The sequence below is a fragment of the Bos taurus genome, chromosome 3 (assembly GCF_002263795.3).
Source record: "Bos taurus isolate L1 Dominette 01449 registration number 42190680 breed Hereford chromosome 3, ARS-UCD2.0, whole genome shotgun sequence".
Lineage (NCBI taxonomy): Eukaryota > Metazoa > Chordata > Mammalia > Artiodactyla > Bovidae > Bos > Bos taurus.
The window spans coordinates 48,673,067-48,691,302 of NC_037330.1; the positions used below are offsets into that span (position 1 = coordinate 48,673,067).

Consider the following 18,236-nt stretch of genomic DNA (forward strand, 5'->3'; position numbering starts at 1 on the left):
AAGCAAAAAGAATTCAGCAATATTAAACCTACCCTGAAAGAAATATTGAAGAGTTTTCTCTAAACAGAAAGGTAGCAAGAATCTATAGGAAAGGGAAAAATTATAATAGGAAAGGCTAATCATAAAAGGATTGAAGATCACTTAAATACATAGACTTATACATAGCCAGTATATAGACTAAACAACAATTAAAAAATGTAAAAAAAAATTATAACTACATTAAATAGTAAAAGAGGGCTTCCCTGATAGCTTAACTGATGAAGAATCTGCCTGCAATACAGGAGACCTTGGTTCGATTCCTGGGTGGGGAAGATCCCCTAGAGGAGGGCATGGCAACCCACTGGAGAATCCCATGGATAGAGGAGACTGGCACACTACAGTTCATGGGGCTGCAAAGAGTCGGATACAACTAAATGACTAAGCAAAGCACAAATAGTAAAACGATAAACATGAAGATACAAAATACAACATCAAGAAAACACAACGTGAGGGAAAGGAGTATAAAAATGTAAATCTTTTACAATGTGTTTGACCTTAATGATTGCTAGTTTAAAACGAGTAGATACAGTCGTGAGTTAATATGCTTGAACTTCATGGCAACCATAAATCAAAAATATAGACTATGTTCACAAAAAACAAAAGGAAAGGAACTCAAACATACTACAACAGAGATTCATCAAATCACAAAAGGAAAAATAAAAAGAAGAAAAAAGCAAAGAGGAACTACAAAACAACTAGAAAACAAAGATTAAAATGGCAGGAAGGCAACTCCCCTGTTGGTCCAGTGGCTAAGACTGCACTCCCAGTGCAGGCGGCCCGGGTTTGATCCCTGGTCAGGGAACTAGATTTCACATGCTGAAACTAAAAGATCCCATATGCTGCAACAAAGTTCAAAGATTCCGCATTCTACAACCAGGACCCAGGACAGCCAAAAAAATAAGTAAATATTTACAAATAATAAACACAAAATTAAAGGAACTTGAAAAAGATGGTTAAAAATGGCAGTAAGTACATACTTATCAATTATTACTTTAAATGTCAATGGGCCAAAGGCTCCAAACAAAAGACACAGCATGGTAGACTGGATAAAAGAAACAAGAATCTACAATATGCTGCCTACAAGAGGTTCACTTCAGGGCAAAAGGCACACACATACTGAAAGTGAGGGTATGGAAAAATTTAATGCAAATGAAAACAAGAGGAAAGAAGAGGTAAAATAAAGGCCATAAAGGAAGATAAAGAAGAGCATTAAATGATGAAAAGGGGATCAATACAAGAAGAGGATATTATACTCATTGATATATATATACACCCAATAGGGGAGCACTTATGTTCCTTTTACACCACTTTGTAAACCATTGGTGGAAATATAAATTGGTGCAGCCTCTAGAGAACACAGTATGGAGATTCCTTTAAAAAACTAGAAACAGTGCTATCATATGATCCAGCAATACCACTCCTGGGTACATGCCATAAAAAAATGAAAACTCTAATTTGAAAAGACAGAGGCACTTCAGTGTTCATAGCAGCACTATTTATAATAACCAAGTCATGGAAGCAACCCATGTCCATCAATAGATGAATGGATAATGTTGTATATGCATATAATGGAATATTATTCAATCATGAGAAAGAATGAAATATTCCCATTTGCAGCAACATGGAGAGGCTCAGAGAACGTTATATTTAGTAAAGTAAGCCAGGCAGATAAAAACAAATATTATATCATTTATAATGCAGAATCTAAAAAGTAATGCAGGTGAATCTGTATACAAAACAGAAACAGATGCACAGACATAGAAAACAAACTTGTGACTACCAAAGGGAAGAGGGAGGGAGTATGGGGTTAACAGATAAAAACTACTCCACATAAAATAGATAAGCAACAAGAATTTACTATATTATACCAGTCATTATTTTCAATATTTTGTAATAAGCTATAATCAGAAAAAAAAACAACGGAATCACTATGCTGTACACCTGAAACTAACACAATACTGTAAATCAACCATATTAATGAATGTGTGTATTATACATTAATGACTGATGAATACTGATGAATTACCCTCCTTAGAATCCTGCTTCAGGATTGTATAAAAGTGCCTATTTCCCTACCCTTTTGCAAAGGGTGCTTTTTTAAAAACAAAAACAAAAACCTGTTGCCAGTCTAAGCCTGGTGTGCAGCAGTCCATGGTGTTACAAAGAGTCAGACATGACTAAGCAACTGAACTGAGTCTATGAGGTGAAAACATCAGAGTCTTAAATGGAATTTTCCCTATCATAATGGAGGTTCAGTCTTTTTTAGTATCTTTAAAAAATACTGCAAGGCAATGGCACCCCACTCTAGTACTCTTGCCTGGAAAATCCCATGAATGGAGGAGCCTGGTGGGCTACAGTCCATGGGGTCGCTGGGAGTCGGACACGACTGAGCCACTTCCCTTTCACTTTTCACTTTCATGTATTGGAAAAGGAAATGGCAGCCCACTCCAGTGTTCTTGCCCGGAGAATCCCAGGGACGGGGAGCCTGGTGGGCTGCCGTCTATGGGGTCGCACAGAGTCGGACACGACTGAAGCGACTTAGCAGCACCAGCACTTTTCTTTGAAGCATCTATTCATATTCTCATTTTCAGTTTTATATTGTGATACTGGTGTTTTAAAAGTTGATTAGTAAGACCTTTCATAAATTAGAGATCAATCTTTTTTTATATGAATTGTAACTTATCTGCCTGTTAATTTTGCTTCTACTATTTTGTCATGCAGAAATGTTTCTTTTTAATGTAGCCAAATTTACTGACTTTTTAGTTTTATGTCTCCTGAATTTTAAGTCATAGTGAGAAGCCTTCTTTACTTCCAGGTTATAAGAGAATTCTCCCCTGTCTTCTAGTACTTTCTGATTTCACTTTGTAAGTTATGATCTTTAATCTATTTGGAATTTATCCATATAAGCCATGAGGTATAGATCCAGTTTTTCCCTCTGGATTCCTACCCAGCTGTCCCAATACCACTTGTTGAATAGTCCAAGTTTCTGTCACTGATTTGAGATGCCATTTTTTATCATGTACTAAATTCTTGTAAGAATTCCTATTCTTGGATTATATAATATCTTTCACTGACCTTTCTACGTATGAACTAGTACCACAGTATTTCAATTATTAAACATTATGTTTTAAAAACTGGAAGGACTGGTTTTCCTTCATTGTTTTCTTCAGATTTTTCATGGTCATTTAAGAGAATTTTTTTCCTTACAGACATTCAAATCAGCTTATCTAGCTACTGAAAAAATTCTATTATATTTATTTTAATCAATGATAAACCTGTATTTTTCAACTTAGAAATAACATCTTAAATACTGTAGAGGGAAGTAACATTTTTATCAAGTTGAGCCATACCATCAAGAAGCCATTCTATCTTCCTATTTGTTCAAGATTACTTTGTACCTCAGAAACACATGTAAGCTTTCATCCTGTGGTTCTTATACGGTCTTGTTAATTTCTAGGCATTTTTTTGTATATACTTTTTCTTGCTGTGATAAAAGCAGACTTCTCAAAAAACATATGAATGCTACAGATTTCAGTATATTAATCTTGTTCCCTGCTACCTCAGTTCTTATCATTTGTTGTTTTTCAATTAATTTTCTTACCACATTGTTCTTCATTTGCTAAGTCACATCTGACTCTTTGCAACCCTTGGGACCTAGGGCATATATAGCAGTATGTATATCTTACCACATATAAATTTTAACTCCTGCTTTCCAGTGTTTAAATTTTGAATTTTTTTCTTTTCTGTTACTAAACAGTCTTAACACCAAAGAATCTGAATTGTTTTGAAAGAAAATGCTTTCTGAATTTTTATTTAGTGTTTTCAAAAAATAAGATCAGATAAAGATTTCATGTCATTTTATTTGTTTTTCCCCAAACAGAATTCTCCATAAGACCCTAATTTTGACAACGTGGCTTGTTAACTATTGTGCTTTTTAGGCATTTAATTGCCCTATGCTGATTCCATCTTAGTTCTGAGAATGATGGAGGGAGGCATGTAAAGTGTGGATCATCCCTGGTAGGTTGCGGACCAGCCAGATGCATATTAATGAGTACGTCATTGGCTGGGGCAGGGGGTGTGTCTATTGGTCCACAAACGCTGGTTTTTTCCCTGCTTCTGTTTTTCCTCCCCAACCAGGAAAGCCACTCAAATACACAGGGAACTATCTAGAAAGCTGATTGTGTATTTAGATGACCCTATACATAGAATTTATTCAAGCAAACAATGCAGTGACATGCACAGGCTCCTATGTGAGAGGCTAGAAATAGAATTTACTAGAGGGAAAAACCCAAGCCTTTTAGATTTTAAATCTAAAATCTAATGGGGGGTGGGGACTCAAAATACAATATTACATTGGACACCAAAAGGAAAAAGATATGCTTGCTTGTTATCTGCAGTATTTTTTCACTGCTCTTAGCAGCTTGTTCCTAGGTATACAAACCTTCTCAATACTCAGTCATTGCTCTAAAAGGGTATGTTATACCTCACATGATCAACCCAGAAAGAAGAAACAATTGGTTTAGTCAGAGAGAAGTATTTAGAAAACGTTCTTTGGCTGTATGGTCACACTTCTCATGTTTTCAAGCTTTTCACTCTTGGCACTGCTCTTCCATGATAAAATATGATAATTTCCATCTTAAAACAACTACTTGCTTGTGTAGGAAAAGGAAATGGAGCCCTCAAGGCTACTTTTTATCTCCCTAACTCCATCCAAGAAAAACCAGTCATCAGCAGTTTTGTCTTCACTTGAAAAGCTAAGCGTTGGAAAGGTCTGCACTTAAGGGGTGAAAGGACTAAGACTGGCTTGGGACATAGAAAAGATGGTGTTCCGGGGACACAGGTACAGGACCAACCCCGCCATCCCCTCCCCAGCTTGCTGTGAGCCCTTTAGGCTATTTGCCAGACAAAATACAACCAACAAAGACCTGTTTGCTTAGAGTTACAGGAACCAATGTGGATGCAGTCTGGGTTTGAATGCCAGCTCTTCCACTTGTATAACTTCAACCTGCCTCTGCAACAGCTTTCTCAGCCATAAAATAGGGATGGAAATATCTACAACACACAAGTTTTATGAGGTCCCAGTACATTAACACAGGTTAAGAGCTTAGAAAAGTATATGGTAATTTTTGGGCAAGCATCAGACTCAATAAATGTTTGTTATTATCACCAATATCAAGATATAAGCTTCCCAGGGAATTACAGTAATCATCCCATTGATAGTAGGAGGAGGCTTTATTCAACTATGGTTAAATTACAGCCTTAAATATTCTATTCGCTTTCAATTCCTTCTTCAGGCCCAGAACACAAATAGTGTTCTTTAAAAAATCCTTCTCAAAAGACAAACACTGCATGACCTCATTTATATGTGGAATTTAAAATAGTTTATCTCACAGAAGCAGAGAACAGAATGCAGTACCCACAGGGTGGGGGTGGAAGGGGAGATGTGGGCAAAGGGTATAAAGTTGAAAAAAACCTTCTCTCCATATATTAAATCATTTTTGTTTGAGTTACTGGAATATGTTAGTTTTTTCTGGATTTAGTTATGTTTCATTGAGATATGTTTATGACATCTAATAAGAAATCAGATTTTTAAAAATAAGGTATTACAGGTATTCTCCTCTGGAAATAATTCTCTCCTCTTTCAATTACTTATAACACAAAGTATTTTGGAAAAGGACACAAGGACGGTTACCTATATTCTTCCCCCTGTTCGGTTAAAATCTACTCATTTGTCTTAGAACCTGCTATCTCAGCATTTTTCAAGCTGTTAGAAGATTATAAAATATATTACTTTTTAAAAAACTGAAACAGACTAGGAACTATTAGTAAGGAAGAAGTCTTGTTTTGTGAGACTTTGTTTGTTTCCATATACATCAGTATGTATGAAGATATGTGTATACTGGAGTTGTGATGTAATACATTTCTTACCGGGAATCCTGACCACAAGTTTGATGAACATTATCCGAGGGAGCTGGCATAATGCCTTGGTTCTACTTAAATTGTGATTATCTTGAAGGGATTTTGCACAAAGGTCTCATTCACTGTAAACATATAATTTTCAAAAGAATGGTAATGCAAAATAAACCCAAGTCCTCCTTCAGTACCTCTCAGCATCCCGATGGTGGTGGTGGTAATTAATTGCATTTCCCCCCTCAGCCTTCTCCATGGCTCACATGTGAGCCATTAATCACGGCAGGGCAACTACTGCTTCACCCTGAGAGCTTTAATTACAGGAGCCCTCCTCTGTGCCAGGGATTGCCCTAGTCGATAGGGATGAATAAGACTGTGAAAGCAGCTTGCTGAGTGATGTTCTCGAGAAGGACCTGTTTTCTATTCTCACTGAGAAAAAAGGTGTGTTGACCATCTGGCCTTGCCCCCCAAGGCCTGCTTCTTATGGAGAAGAGTAAGAGACTCTCACCAAGTACCCAATAAGTTTTGTTAATGGATAAGGAAAACGTTTGAAAGCTCTTACCTTGGGGGAACTGGTAGCCTGGGGCACAGCAAGTCTGCATTTGGAATCTGGGTGTAGTTGAAGGAATTCAAATTATAAACACACAGGAAGGACCCTGGAAGCAGAAAACACACAGCCTATACCATTTTCCTACATTGTACTTATCTCTTTAGGGGAGCTAGTAAAGAAACCATAGTCATTTTACCCAACTTTGGAAAAGATAGAATAAACCACTCAGATTTAGAAAACAGGTCTCTGGGTGTCCTAGAGACAAAAACAATAAGCATCCAGTTAAGATCAAATCAGGTTCTCTCCTTTCCTCTCCCCAAAATGCCAAATTCAAAAGTTATAAAATGATTGGTAACAAAATGATTTGAAGATGATTTATTATATAGGCTTGATATTTTTAACCCAGTCTTGCAAATAATTTTTAAAAATCTGGCACCCCACTTCTCAGGCAGATGAAATTTGCAGTGGGCTGCCTCGAATTTCTTACTTCCCTTTGCTTGTTTAATCCTTAAAATATAAATCTGAAAAGCAGGCTCAGAGCAAGTTACATAAGTGCTTTTGCAACAACGTACAACTGTCCCACTGGTCAGTGAAACTACCCACAGCCCAAATATTTTAATGAAAGAACATACTTGTCGGCAATTCAATCTGAAGCCTGTGGGTGCCTCTCTAGGACTCGACCTGCCAAGCGCACTTCTCTGACCTCCGTCTGACCCTGCCTTCAGGCCCTCAATGTCTGCTGTTTCCTCCCACTTTCAACAGCAGACCAGACCCTGGCAGTGAGCAGAGAACAGCTAGGGTTTCAGATGAATTCCAGATAAACCTGAATGCAATTAAGCTCAGGAGAAAATGTTTATGGCCCTTTCTACACAAGGAGAGGCACCCACAAGGAAGGACAATTTCCCACTTCGCAGAGAAGCAGAGGCAAGGCAGATGATCTCATCTATGTCTATACAGGTTACCCTGCCACGATCCCCAGCCTTAGGGGGAATAGAGGCCCCATCCTTTGGTACCCACCACTGGTGTTTGCAAAGAGCTGGACCTCTTCCAGGGTATCAAGCTGCTCTTCAGGACAACTGGATACACAGAGAACGGTGGAACTGAGCCTCACATCCTTGACTTCCAGGTTGCAGGAATTCATAAAAAACACGTGCCTAGGAGGTAGATGAAACAGAAGGAGAATGTCGTAGAGCATTTCCTGTCGTTGAGTTTAATTGTGGGACTTAAATGATACCCACACGCTATCAAACATGGGAATAATTAAGGCCAACTTTCATCATCAAATACTTCCTGCATAATTTAACAAGTATTATGCCCACCTGGGGTCATCTATGGAGTTGTACAGTTTGGGAGCTGTATTCAAATGTTAACAAAACTTCCCTCTTTCAGATTCAGCATTTTCTGGGATGCTGATAACACTAGGGCATTCTCCGAGGAAGTCGCTGAGAAACAGAAAGGACTGATAACACTACCCCGGCTTTGCTAGGTGAGGCCAGTGCATGAATGACTTGTGACGTCCACAGAAAGCATAGTGTATTCAACTATATCTCAGAGAACAGCTCAACCCAGGGAAGTGAGAAGGGGAGAGGAGGAGGCCGAGGCTGTGAATTAAAGGCTTACCCCTCCCCCGCCTCCCAGTTTGAGCCAGGAAACTCGAGACCCTTCCTGCTGCAGCTGCCCAGCCACTGGGCACAAGAACAAAACTGCTTGTTGCCATTAACGAGGTCACGTGAGGGCAGGCAGCGGCAGCTCCCAGACCCATGCCCTACACTTATCCGGGCTGCTGAGATCAGAGCAATGTCAGGTCAAGAGCCCTGTAGGCAGTCCCCCAGCATAGAGACCTGGAGAAGGGTTCCCAGAAGCTTCTTTTCCCTCAACTGGGGTTGGGGGGGTGGTGTAACAGGAGATGGGGGAACAGATTTCTCAAGTGTATGATAACTATACACTTTATTCTACTTATTTTATTAAGTTTTAAAAATTGCAGTAAAATACACATGAAATTTTACCATCTTAAAGATTTTATGTGTGCAGTGGCATGAACTACATTCACATTGTTGTACAACCATCACTACCACCCACCCCACCCACCGTCCCACAAGAATCTTTTCATCTTGTAAAATAAGCTCTGTACCCACTAATAATAATTCATCATCCCCAAATCTTGGCAACCACCATTATACTTTCAGTCTCTATGAATGTGACTACTCTAGACAGCTCATATAAGTGCAATCAAAATATTTATCTTTTTGCGATTGACTTATGTCACTTATCATAATATCCTCAAGATTTATCTATGTTGTAGCATGTGTCAGAATTTCTTTCCTTAAAAAGGCTAAAAAATATCCCATTATATGTACATACATTTTGTTTACTATTCATCTGCTGGACACTTGGTTGCTTCTACCTTTTGGCTATTAATAAAATATATACTTTTCATTTCAAAGAGGATGACTATTTCCAGCACTGCACTATGAATAGTGTCCAAAGAGAAGCACAGGTGTATCTGGGAAGCCCCATCCTCCCTGTGTTCTTTGTGAATGACACACACAAATGTGGGGGGAAATGGCCCCGGGGCAATCCATTTCCAGCAATCCAAAGCCCCTTACTCGAAAGCAACATTCAGGGGTAGAAGAGGCCTGCTCTGGGATCTGTATTTGGTGACTCCAAACTTATACCCAGGACCTTACACACTTAAGATGTCTTTCCTAGGAGCTGCTTTTGATTATCAAGTCTTGAAGTTATTATAAGGCCTTACCCATCTTAGGAAATCAAGGCCAGGGATTTCTCTCCCCTTGGGGGATTCCTGTCTCTTCTCTCCCCTTTTGGTTTCCCTTTTGGAGTCTGGGGTATAAGAGTAGGCACCACAGAGCCACACAGCTGAGCGTGTAGGCTGGGGAGGGAGTGGGACACAGGTTCTCAGCATCCCCAGGTGGGACTGAGAGGTATTCCACATAGAAACAATACTGTGTTTGGTGTATAGTTAGTAACATGATTCTGATACATTGTAGATAATAATGCTTCCTAGGTGGTGCTAGTGCTAAAGAATCTGCCTTCCAATGCAGCAGACTTTAAGAGATGCAAGTTCAATCCCTGGGTTGGGAAGATCCCCTGGAAGAGGAAATGGCAACCTGCTCCAGTATTCTTGCCTGGAAAACTCCACGAACAGATGAGCCTTGTGGATTACAGTTCATGGGGCTGCAAAGAGTTAGACACGACTGCATGACTAAGCACACACGCACACACACACACATAATGGATAATAATAGTGACAATTAACACTTATTAAGCCTTAGCTCATACAGTGTCTCAGTGGATCCTGAAAACAGCCTTATGAGATAGGTATAATAACTGGTTTTAAAAGCTAAAAATTCAGCTCAGAGAAGTTAAGTACCCTGCTCAAGGTCACACAGCTGAAAAGCAGCAAGGATTGAATTTGAACTTGGGACTGGCTGGTACTAAAACCTGTGTCCTTACTACCACTTCAAAATTTCCTTTTATGAGTTGGGTTGATAGAGTTTTGAGCAGGAAAACAGTTTCCAGGCTCAAAATGACTAATTTATACGAAGTTGTGAAACCTAGCCCCTCTGTAGGTTGAGGACTTACTTCAACACTTACTTTTTTTGAGTCATATCCTGCCCTGAAAGAGGAGCCCCTTCTACTGGGGAGTTCTTCTTGCCACACACATTCCCAAAGCTGTCGTAGCCGAAGAGGAGTCTTCCTGTGGCTCCAGCCGCCACTGAGTAGCCCATGATGAACACCTGGCAAAACCCAAGTGGCACGTGAAAGCCTGGCCAAAGGGCTGGAAAGCAGCCCCCCACATCCTTGAATGCTGATATAAAATGGAACCTGGTAAAATCAAATCTCCCCAGCACGAATGCACTTCCCTCCTTCAGCAGTGACACCAGCAAGTCAGATCAATTAGGGGTCCCCAGCCTCCATGATCTAATGCCTGACGACCTGTGACGGAGCTGATGTAATAAGAGAAATAAGGTGCACAATAAATATACTATGCTTGCATCATCCCCTAACCATCTCCATCCCCGTCCGTGGAAACACTGTTTTCCATGAAACCAGTTCCTGGTGCCAATAAGGTTGAGGACCGCCGATGAGGGTGCTGCTTCTCTAGTACTTGCTTTAACAGGTTACGGAGGGACACTATTCTAAAACTCTGAAGCAGATTCCTCTCTGCCTTCTCCCCTTCTTCCCCAAGAGTCTGTCATTTTCTCTTTTTGCCTAAGATCACCAGGATAACTCAAACGTTTGCCCCTTGTTTTATCTAAGGCACTGGGGCTCTGCTTCTTTCCCTGAGGTTCTATCCAGCCATGCACCTTTCCTCCCTTCCACCTCTCTCTCCTCCTACTTCCTCTTCCACTTTGATTTTTATCTTGTATTTAGGGGACTCTGATCTTCAGGGGTAGAAGCAACACAGTTGAAAAATACCAAAATACTGTCTGTAACAAGTGAGAGAATGGTGCTTTGGCATAAGTGCTTAAAATACAGAAGGAATCTCAGGAATTTTGCTGGACAAGAACATCATGCAATCTGTAGTCACTTTTGTCCAATTTTGTAATGAATGTGGAATATTTAAAATTTCAGCTCAAGTGACTAGTCCCTTAATATGCATTGATGGGCCCTCTACTCAGATTGAATCTGTATCTTCCCATAATATAAGCTTAGTACCATAAATTTCTCAATCTGTAATACAGAAAATACCATTCAATATTTGGAAAAAATAACTGTGGTACCAGATGTTCCAAAAGTACATATTCCCAAAGTCAATTACGTGTCAGATACTTTACATTCATTACTAATTCAGGAATCAAAATAACAGTCTTAAAGTGCCCACTAAGGGGTATGGAAACAAAATCGAGCCCCCAGGGAACTCAGCCTAGAAGATGGGCAGGGCTCAGGGCTGAGAACCTTCTGATGTCCCAGGGAAGGAGGGCCTCTGCCACACCTGTTCTACCAGCACCTCCTCAACCTTGAGGTCAGACTCCAGGACGAGTGCGTCACCTGTGCACGCGGACAGGTCCCTCAGCCTTTACTCTCAGGCTTCAGGTGGGGGGTGGGTGTGTGCCCCTGTGGCTGGCACTGTCGGCTGACCGAGTCCTCAGTTGGTCCCCTTCCTGCTCTTCCTTTCGGAGTGTGGTCAGATTCTGATTGGTTTTAGACTTAGAGCGAGGACAGGGGTCCTGGTCTTCCACCCAGATCAGCAGAGGTCTAATAATAAAGGGGAGCTCCTGCCCAGGAGGCGAAGGGTTTTTTTGGTGGGAGGGGCTGGTGGCTGGAGGGAGGTTTGGATAATCCTGAGTCCCTGTCACACTACCACATTAAACCATTAAAATTTTCTTTCAACTTCAAACACACAATTGCAATTCCAAACAGTAGGTGGGTATACCAATTACGGTGGAGCTATCAAGGAGGTTTCAGTCAATTGTGGGAAGATATGGAAAAAGGAGTCTTGGTGGAAGAGTAAGAAAAGGCAAGGTGGGAGAGGACACTGGGGAGGGAGCACAGGCAGAGATGGCCCAGAACTGAGCGGGTTCTGTTCTGTCTATGCACATATAAAGAAAGGCTGGCACTCATTCTGTTTGCAATAGACTGTCCCGGTTCATAATTCTGGTCCCTCACCCCAAACCTCCTTTGTTCAGCCCCAGCTCAGGACAGCACCATCAATAATTCCATCCAGCATGGGCTGTGTTCCTGGTCAGGATGTCATAACAAAGACCAGAAAGCCGAACGGCAGAGGCAGAATAACATCCTTGCCCTCTTGGCTGTGGTTTAAAAAAATATTGCAAAAGATATAAAAGCTAGTCACCTAAGGAAGAACTATCATTACTCAAATTTAATATAGCAAAGAGAACATGGGTACATTGAAGTTTTCAGATTTATTTTGCAAATGATATGTAAATTTGAAGCCATTTCCAGCTTTGTGCCACCTCTAGGATGGTTCTTAGTTCTCTGGGCTGTGATGGGCCATCTATAAATCCTTTCCCCAGACAACTGCTGGCTGAAGGTTTGATAGTTAGGCACTGGGTTTGAGCTGTGGAGAGGCTAGGGAAGATCATTAACAGTCCAAGTTCAAAGTAGCCAGGAACTGGCAGAACAGCTGCTCCCTGCATTTATACAACAGCAGACCCAGAAAGAAACACCAGCATCTGTGGAAAGTTTAAGAGGAGGTGTTATAGTTTTTCCCAACTCCTAGAGAAGAGCTCCAAGGGTCATTATAGAGGCAACACAGAACATTTGATTATGCCTTTAAGGTCCAGCCTTCCACTGTGCCTATTATTCACCTATCTGTGTGAAACCAGTCGGTAAGTCAAGTGAGTAAATGCCTTTCTAGCTTGGAAAGAGATTCATATTTTAGGGTTTATTCAAATTTAAGTCTTTTCAACAAAGGTAATTACGTGGTAGCCACCGTCAGGCTTTAAAATCATTTACCATGAAGAAACAGCATGCCTCCATCTGAAATGGATGATTTCATGAACATGATCTTTTAAGAACTCGAGTGAGCCTTTTTCTGCTGTTACATACAACTGTAAAATAAGTTATAAAAGCATCAAGGTTCAGCTTCCAAGAGACTCTTCCAGAACTAAAATGGAAGGTCTATCAGCAATCACACACACCTGGTAACTAGAGTGGGCAAAAACCTTATTACCTATCCAACTAGAGGGTTTATAGCAAAGGCTTGTTTACCTATTAGCTGCTAAACACAACATTCCAAGAGCATGTTACACTCAGCTAAAGTAAGAGGAATTTATTTCTAGGCTTACCTGGATATCCCTTTGTGAGAGGAACATTTTATTCGGGGGACTGAGACCAGATGGTAAAAGAACTTCCCCCTCAGTGGGCTGGTACTAAGAGGCCTATTGAATGGCAATCCCACTGCAGACGGTGGTTCTCATTTCCTAATGGCGTCTTGTGTTAGAAGTGCCCCATAGTAATAAGCCCACCTCTCCAATCTACTGAGCCTAAAAGGTTAAGAGATACCTGACTGGTACTTCTGAGAACTGCTGTTTGCTCTGTGGCAAACGTCTCTAGCCGCGACACAACCTGTTACCTGGTACCACCTGGAACCCTCACCCCCACCTCACTTCACCCCCGCCCAGGGACGCGATTTATATTTGGGGCACAGCTATTTCGGGACACACACACACACACACACCCCCCACACTCTGGCCTCTTCCCTGCCAGGCACCCACACTTACCAAACCAGTCCAGAAGAGAAAGAACAGGAACAACCATGCCGTATCTGTGCATTTCCTATAAATCTGAGGTCGCCACTGTCTTTGCGTGGGGATTCTTTCTGCGGAATCCTTCCAGAAAAAGAAGGAAGAGTGTTTAGGAAAAGAGGATAATCATATATTTAGGTCCCGAGCTAGAAAATGAGCCCAAACTTACTCGAAGACTGTTCAAAGTAACTTTTTTTTTTTTTTAAACGTGGCCGCCTGAAGCGTTCGCGAAGCCTTTGCAACACCTGCTGTGTGCGGAGCGGATAAGTTCCCAGCCGCCGAGTCCTTACCTGGAGGCGCACCTAGAGGCAGCCCCAAGTTGGCGCCTGGAGGCCAGCCTCTCCCGAGCCTCCGCCCCAGCAGCCGAGTGGGTCCGAGGTCTACCCCGCTAGGTGCCCCCGGGACGCGGCGGCGCAGGGGCGGGAGGTCGGTCCGCGGGATCCCGGGAGGCGGAAGCGTCCCCGCGGGGCAGGTGCGTGGAGGGGCCCGAGCCTTCCCCGCGCGCGATCCCTCCCCTGGGGCCAGGTGCGGGCCTTACCAGGTGCTCCGCTCCGAGGCACTGCATGTTACCCTTCGCGCCGGGGGCCGCGCACTGGGAGCCCTCGCTGAGCCCGCGGCGGGCCGGCTCGGGGCCCGGCGGCTGACCGGCGAGAAGGGGCGCAGCGCCGCCCCGCGGCAGCCTCCGGGCGCCACGGACTTCGCCCTGTGCGCCATCCTGAGCGGCCCCCGGCCCCCGCGCGCACCCGGAGCCGCTCGGGTGCACCCGGCGGTCCTCGCGAGTCCCCTCGCACCTCCCCCGAGGCCGGGGCTCTTCGCCGCTCGCCTAAACCACCGCGCGGTGCGACTCCCGACTTGCCCGTGTAGCCCGCTGAAGTGTGAGGGCCCCGCTGGCCCCGCCACGACCCTGCGCGCGCCCCCGCTGGGGCCTGATTAGCTTGCGGCTACGCAGAGAGCAAGAAAAGTCTCAGGAAACCATTGCAGAGGGCGGGCCACGGTGGAATGCCGAATTACATCTACATAGCTAACAGGTGAGTGCCCTTGCCCTGTACCGGGTTCTGTTCTAACCGCTTTCAAAGGCACTATTAAAGAGTCAACCAGGCAGAAACTACCATTGCCCCAATCTACAGATGAGGCAAAACGAGGCACGGACAGTAGCCATGTAATTTGCTCGGGGACACACAGACAGCAAACTGTAGAGCTAGGAGAGCTGAACCCCGAGACTCGAGGGGTTGTCAAGGTGGTTCTCTTAACACCAGGATGCGGCCCAGGGCTGCTCTCCCACGACGCGTGGAGAAACTAAAGCAGCTGGAGGAACCGCAGGTTCTGGGAAGTAAAAAAGAAATTAAAAGGCTGGGGAATCTAAGGATTGCCTTAGTCTGTGAACATGTAGAAGGTGGGTGGCAGGAGGAGACGCCACAAAGTTAGGTGGGATGAACCAGACTTCAGGTTCTGCTTTCGCCGCTCTGTCCCAGTGATCGCTCTTCACAGAAGAAATGGTAACAACTCAGAAGCCACTGGTGGGAGTCCTCCCTGGGAATAGCTGACCAACACAGAAGTGCTGTTGGGGTGGGACATTAAACACTGAAGGTGGGCCCCTGCCCCCCTTTCACTCTCTCCTCCCTCCACGCACACACCCAGGGCTGCCAGGTTAGGGTTTCTTTTCAGCCCTGCTTCTCCCTGAGGGCAGAAACCTGGCTGGGGCGTGATCTGGTGTAGCCAGGGAGTGGGAGGGACACACAGTGGCTCTCCTGTGCCTGAGACTTTGGTTCTGGGCTCATCAGCGGCCTCCCACTCCTAAGTCCTGGGCCTTCTGGATACCTGTTTATCAGAGGAGCTGAAATTCCAAGAGGACATGAATTCACAGGCCAAATAACTAGACTACCATATGGTAGTCTATGGTACACCACCATAAAATGACAACAGTTGGACAATGTATGCCATCTGAAATACATTGAATAATTGAATAATAATTGAATAATTAAAACGGATGGACCAAGATTTTTAAATAAGCATGATAAATATATTTAAGAAAGTGAGAATGACAATAGCAATATAGGTCAGGAAAAAATCATGAAACTAAAATGAATAGAAACATTAAACATGAAGAATATGATAATAGAATGAATATTCTCTATCAATAATATGGATAAACCATAGACTAGATGTAGCTGATGGAGGAGGAAATGGCAACCCACTCCAGTGTTCTTGCTTGGAGAATCCCAGGGACGGGGGAGCCTGGTGGGCTGTCGTCTATGGGGTCCCACAGAGTCGGACACGACTGAAGCGACTTAGCAGCAGCAGCGGCAGCAGATGTAGCTGAAGAGGAATCAGTGATTGGAAAGAGTAGTTTCAGCAGTTTGCCAGCAAATAAGGCAGCTATTTTTAAAATTTCTAATTAATATCAAGAATAGAACTAGAATAGAAAGGGAATGATATAAAAACAGAGAGGAAGAAATATTTGAAGACAATGGGAATAAATTTCAAGGTGTAAAGAAGGAAATAAACCTCAGATTTAAAGGGCAAGTCTCAAGCCAAATATTTTTATTGTTTTAGGAATTTCTTAAAAATCCACTTTTTGGAGCAATAGATTGACTACTCAAGTAATTCTCGTCAGAATTACAGCTTCTCCTCAGAACCATACATCAGTCAACTGGTTGCTCACAGGACTGTGCCATTCACGGCTCACTTCAAACCTGCCCCCTGCTGGGTCCACCCATCCTCAACTGTTAAAGGACAAACCTGCCAGTCTAATCAGGCTGCCTGCATTGAAAGGCCCGTCTTATACCAGACCTTAAAGATCTTACAAACATCCTATCCTTAAAATACATCAAATATATTCATGTTCATAAATTCACAGTAATACTCAACAAAAATAAAGCCTCATTGATTGCCTTTAGAAGATTCTAGGGAACTAACTCATTATCAAAAACTGGTAAATGAAAGAATCAAGCACATATCCTGTCTCTTCTACCTGAACCATTCATCAGGGTAATCATGTAACGGATGAAGGAGGTTTCTCTTTATAGAAGTATTCTGGCTTTTAAGTGCCAAAGGAATGATAGAATTTAGGACCTCACAGTTTTCTGAAACAAAAAAAGGTACAACCCGACATCAGCATCCTCTCGGTGAAGAACACACTGCACCTGTGAAAGAGTTGTGTCAGAGGAGTTCGCGTGAATCTATAATTCATAAGAAATATAGGGAACAGAGAAAACAAGTCAGATGACACCACAGGGATACCATCAGCAAAACCAAGAATGGGACCTCCTGCATACACACAACCTAGTGTTTTAACAACAATAGCAGCAGCAGCAAAATAATTTTCAGAAACAAGACAGGGAAGGAAAACCTGTAAATTAAAAGAGACTTGGGGAATATTTTAACTAATGATGTATGGACATTATTTAGACCCAGATTAAACTAACTGGAAAAATAAAAGGAAAGACAACCATTCGGAAGATCATCTGGGAAATGTGAATCCTGATTGGATATTTGGTAACTTGTATTTCTGTTAAGGAATTTGGGGATCTGATGATGTCGATGGTGTCATTGGGGTTAATTCATAAAGGAAAGTCCTGGGCTTCCCTGGTGGTTCAGTGGTAAAGGATCTACCTGCCAAAGCCAGAGACATGGGGTTTGATCCCTGGTCCAGGAAGATCCGATATGTGGCGGAACAACCAAGCCCTTTCGCCACAACTATTGAGCCTGTGCTCTGCAACAAGAGAAGCCGCCCCAATGAGAAGCCTGTGCACTGCAACCAGAGAGTAGCCCCCACCCGCCACAACTAGAGAAAGGCTCGCATGTGGCAACGAAGACCCAGTGCAACCAAGAATAAATAAAATTATATTAAAAAAGGGAAGTCCTTATCTCGTAGATTTACATACTGAAACTTTAACAAAATGATACAATATCTGGGATTTGCTTCTAAAAATTCAGGGCAGAGGGCAGTGGGTGGAGGTGTGGGGGGAAGATGATTGACCAGCAGTTGTGCAGAAGTTGGGGGAAGTCTCCATGGATGGAGGTTCATTATTTTCTCTACTTTTATATGTTATACACTGACACACACACACGTGCACACACACACCACATCCTAGCCTCCAGTTAGGAAGCTTCTAACATGTACTATATGCATGTACCTGTTTTTGAACATACTTGCCTTCTCTCCATTTTAACTCCCTACTGCCTCGCCCCGAGGCTCAGCCTGACCCCTTCCATTCCTCAGGAGCAACATCCCCTGCTGGACCTTTAAGACAGTTATATCTCCAGACACAACCTATTAATATAGCCAAGGTGCCAGCTCTCATGGCTCCCCTGCCCCTCAGTCTCCTCTTCGACTCCATTTGGACCCCCAGTTTTTCTGTAGCACTTTGGGCATAGCATTTTCTCCTCTTCTGTGTGAATCTATGTATCCCCTCCCCCACGCTGCCTCTTCACCCATCTAATCCTAGGTTTCTCATGATTGTCTTTCCTGATATTCTGCTTCTTATCAAAGGCTTTGGCACCTG

General features: G+C 42.9%; 1 protein-coding gene across 4 annotated transcripts in view; it reads right to left on the reverse strand.

Annotated features, from left to right (window-relative positions):
* The window catches only part of SLC44A3 (solute carrier family 44 member 3), an 88,512-nt gene extending 74,135 nt beyond the window's left edge, over positions 1-14,377 (reverse strand). Inside the window, exons 1-5 of one of the 4 annotated variants that reach the window (XM_005204273.5) lie at positions 14,270-14,377; positions 13,708-13,815; positions 10,115-10,257; positions 7,517-7,653; positions 6,512-6,605 (exon numbers count right to left, since the gene is read on the reverse strand). In XM_005204273.5, coding sequence (XP_005204330.1) covers positions 6,512-6,605; positions 7,517-7,653; positions 10,115-10,257; positions 13,708-13,815; positions 14,270-14,296 — 509 coding nt within the window. In that variant the 5' untranslated portion in view covers positions 14,297-14,377. Of the gene's footprint in view, positions 1-6,511; positions 6,606-7,516; positions 7,654-10,114; positions 10,258-13,707; positions 13,816-13,900; positions 13,990-14,021; positions 14,112-14,269 lie in introns of those variants that run through there. The other 3 variants (XM_005204276.5, XM_005204277.5, NM_001098900.2) reach the window with 3 other exon arrangements.
* Between the last annotated feature and the right edge of the window lie 3,859 nt (positions 14,378-18,236).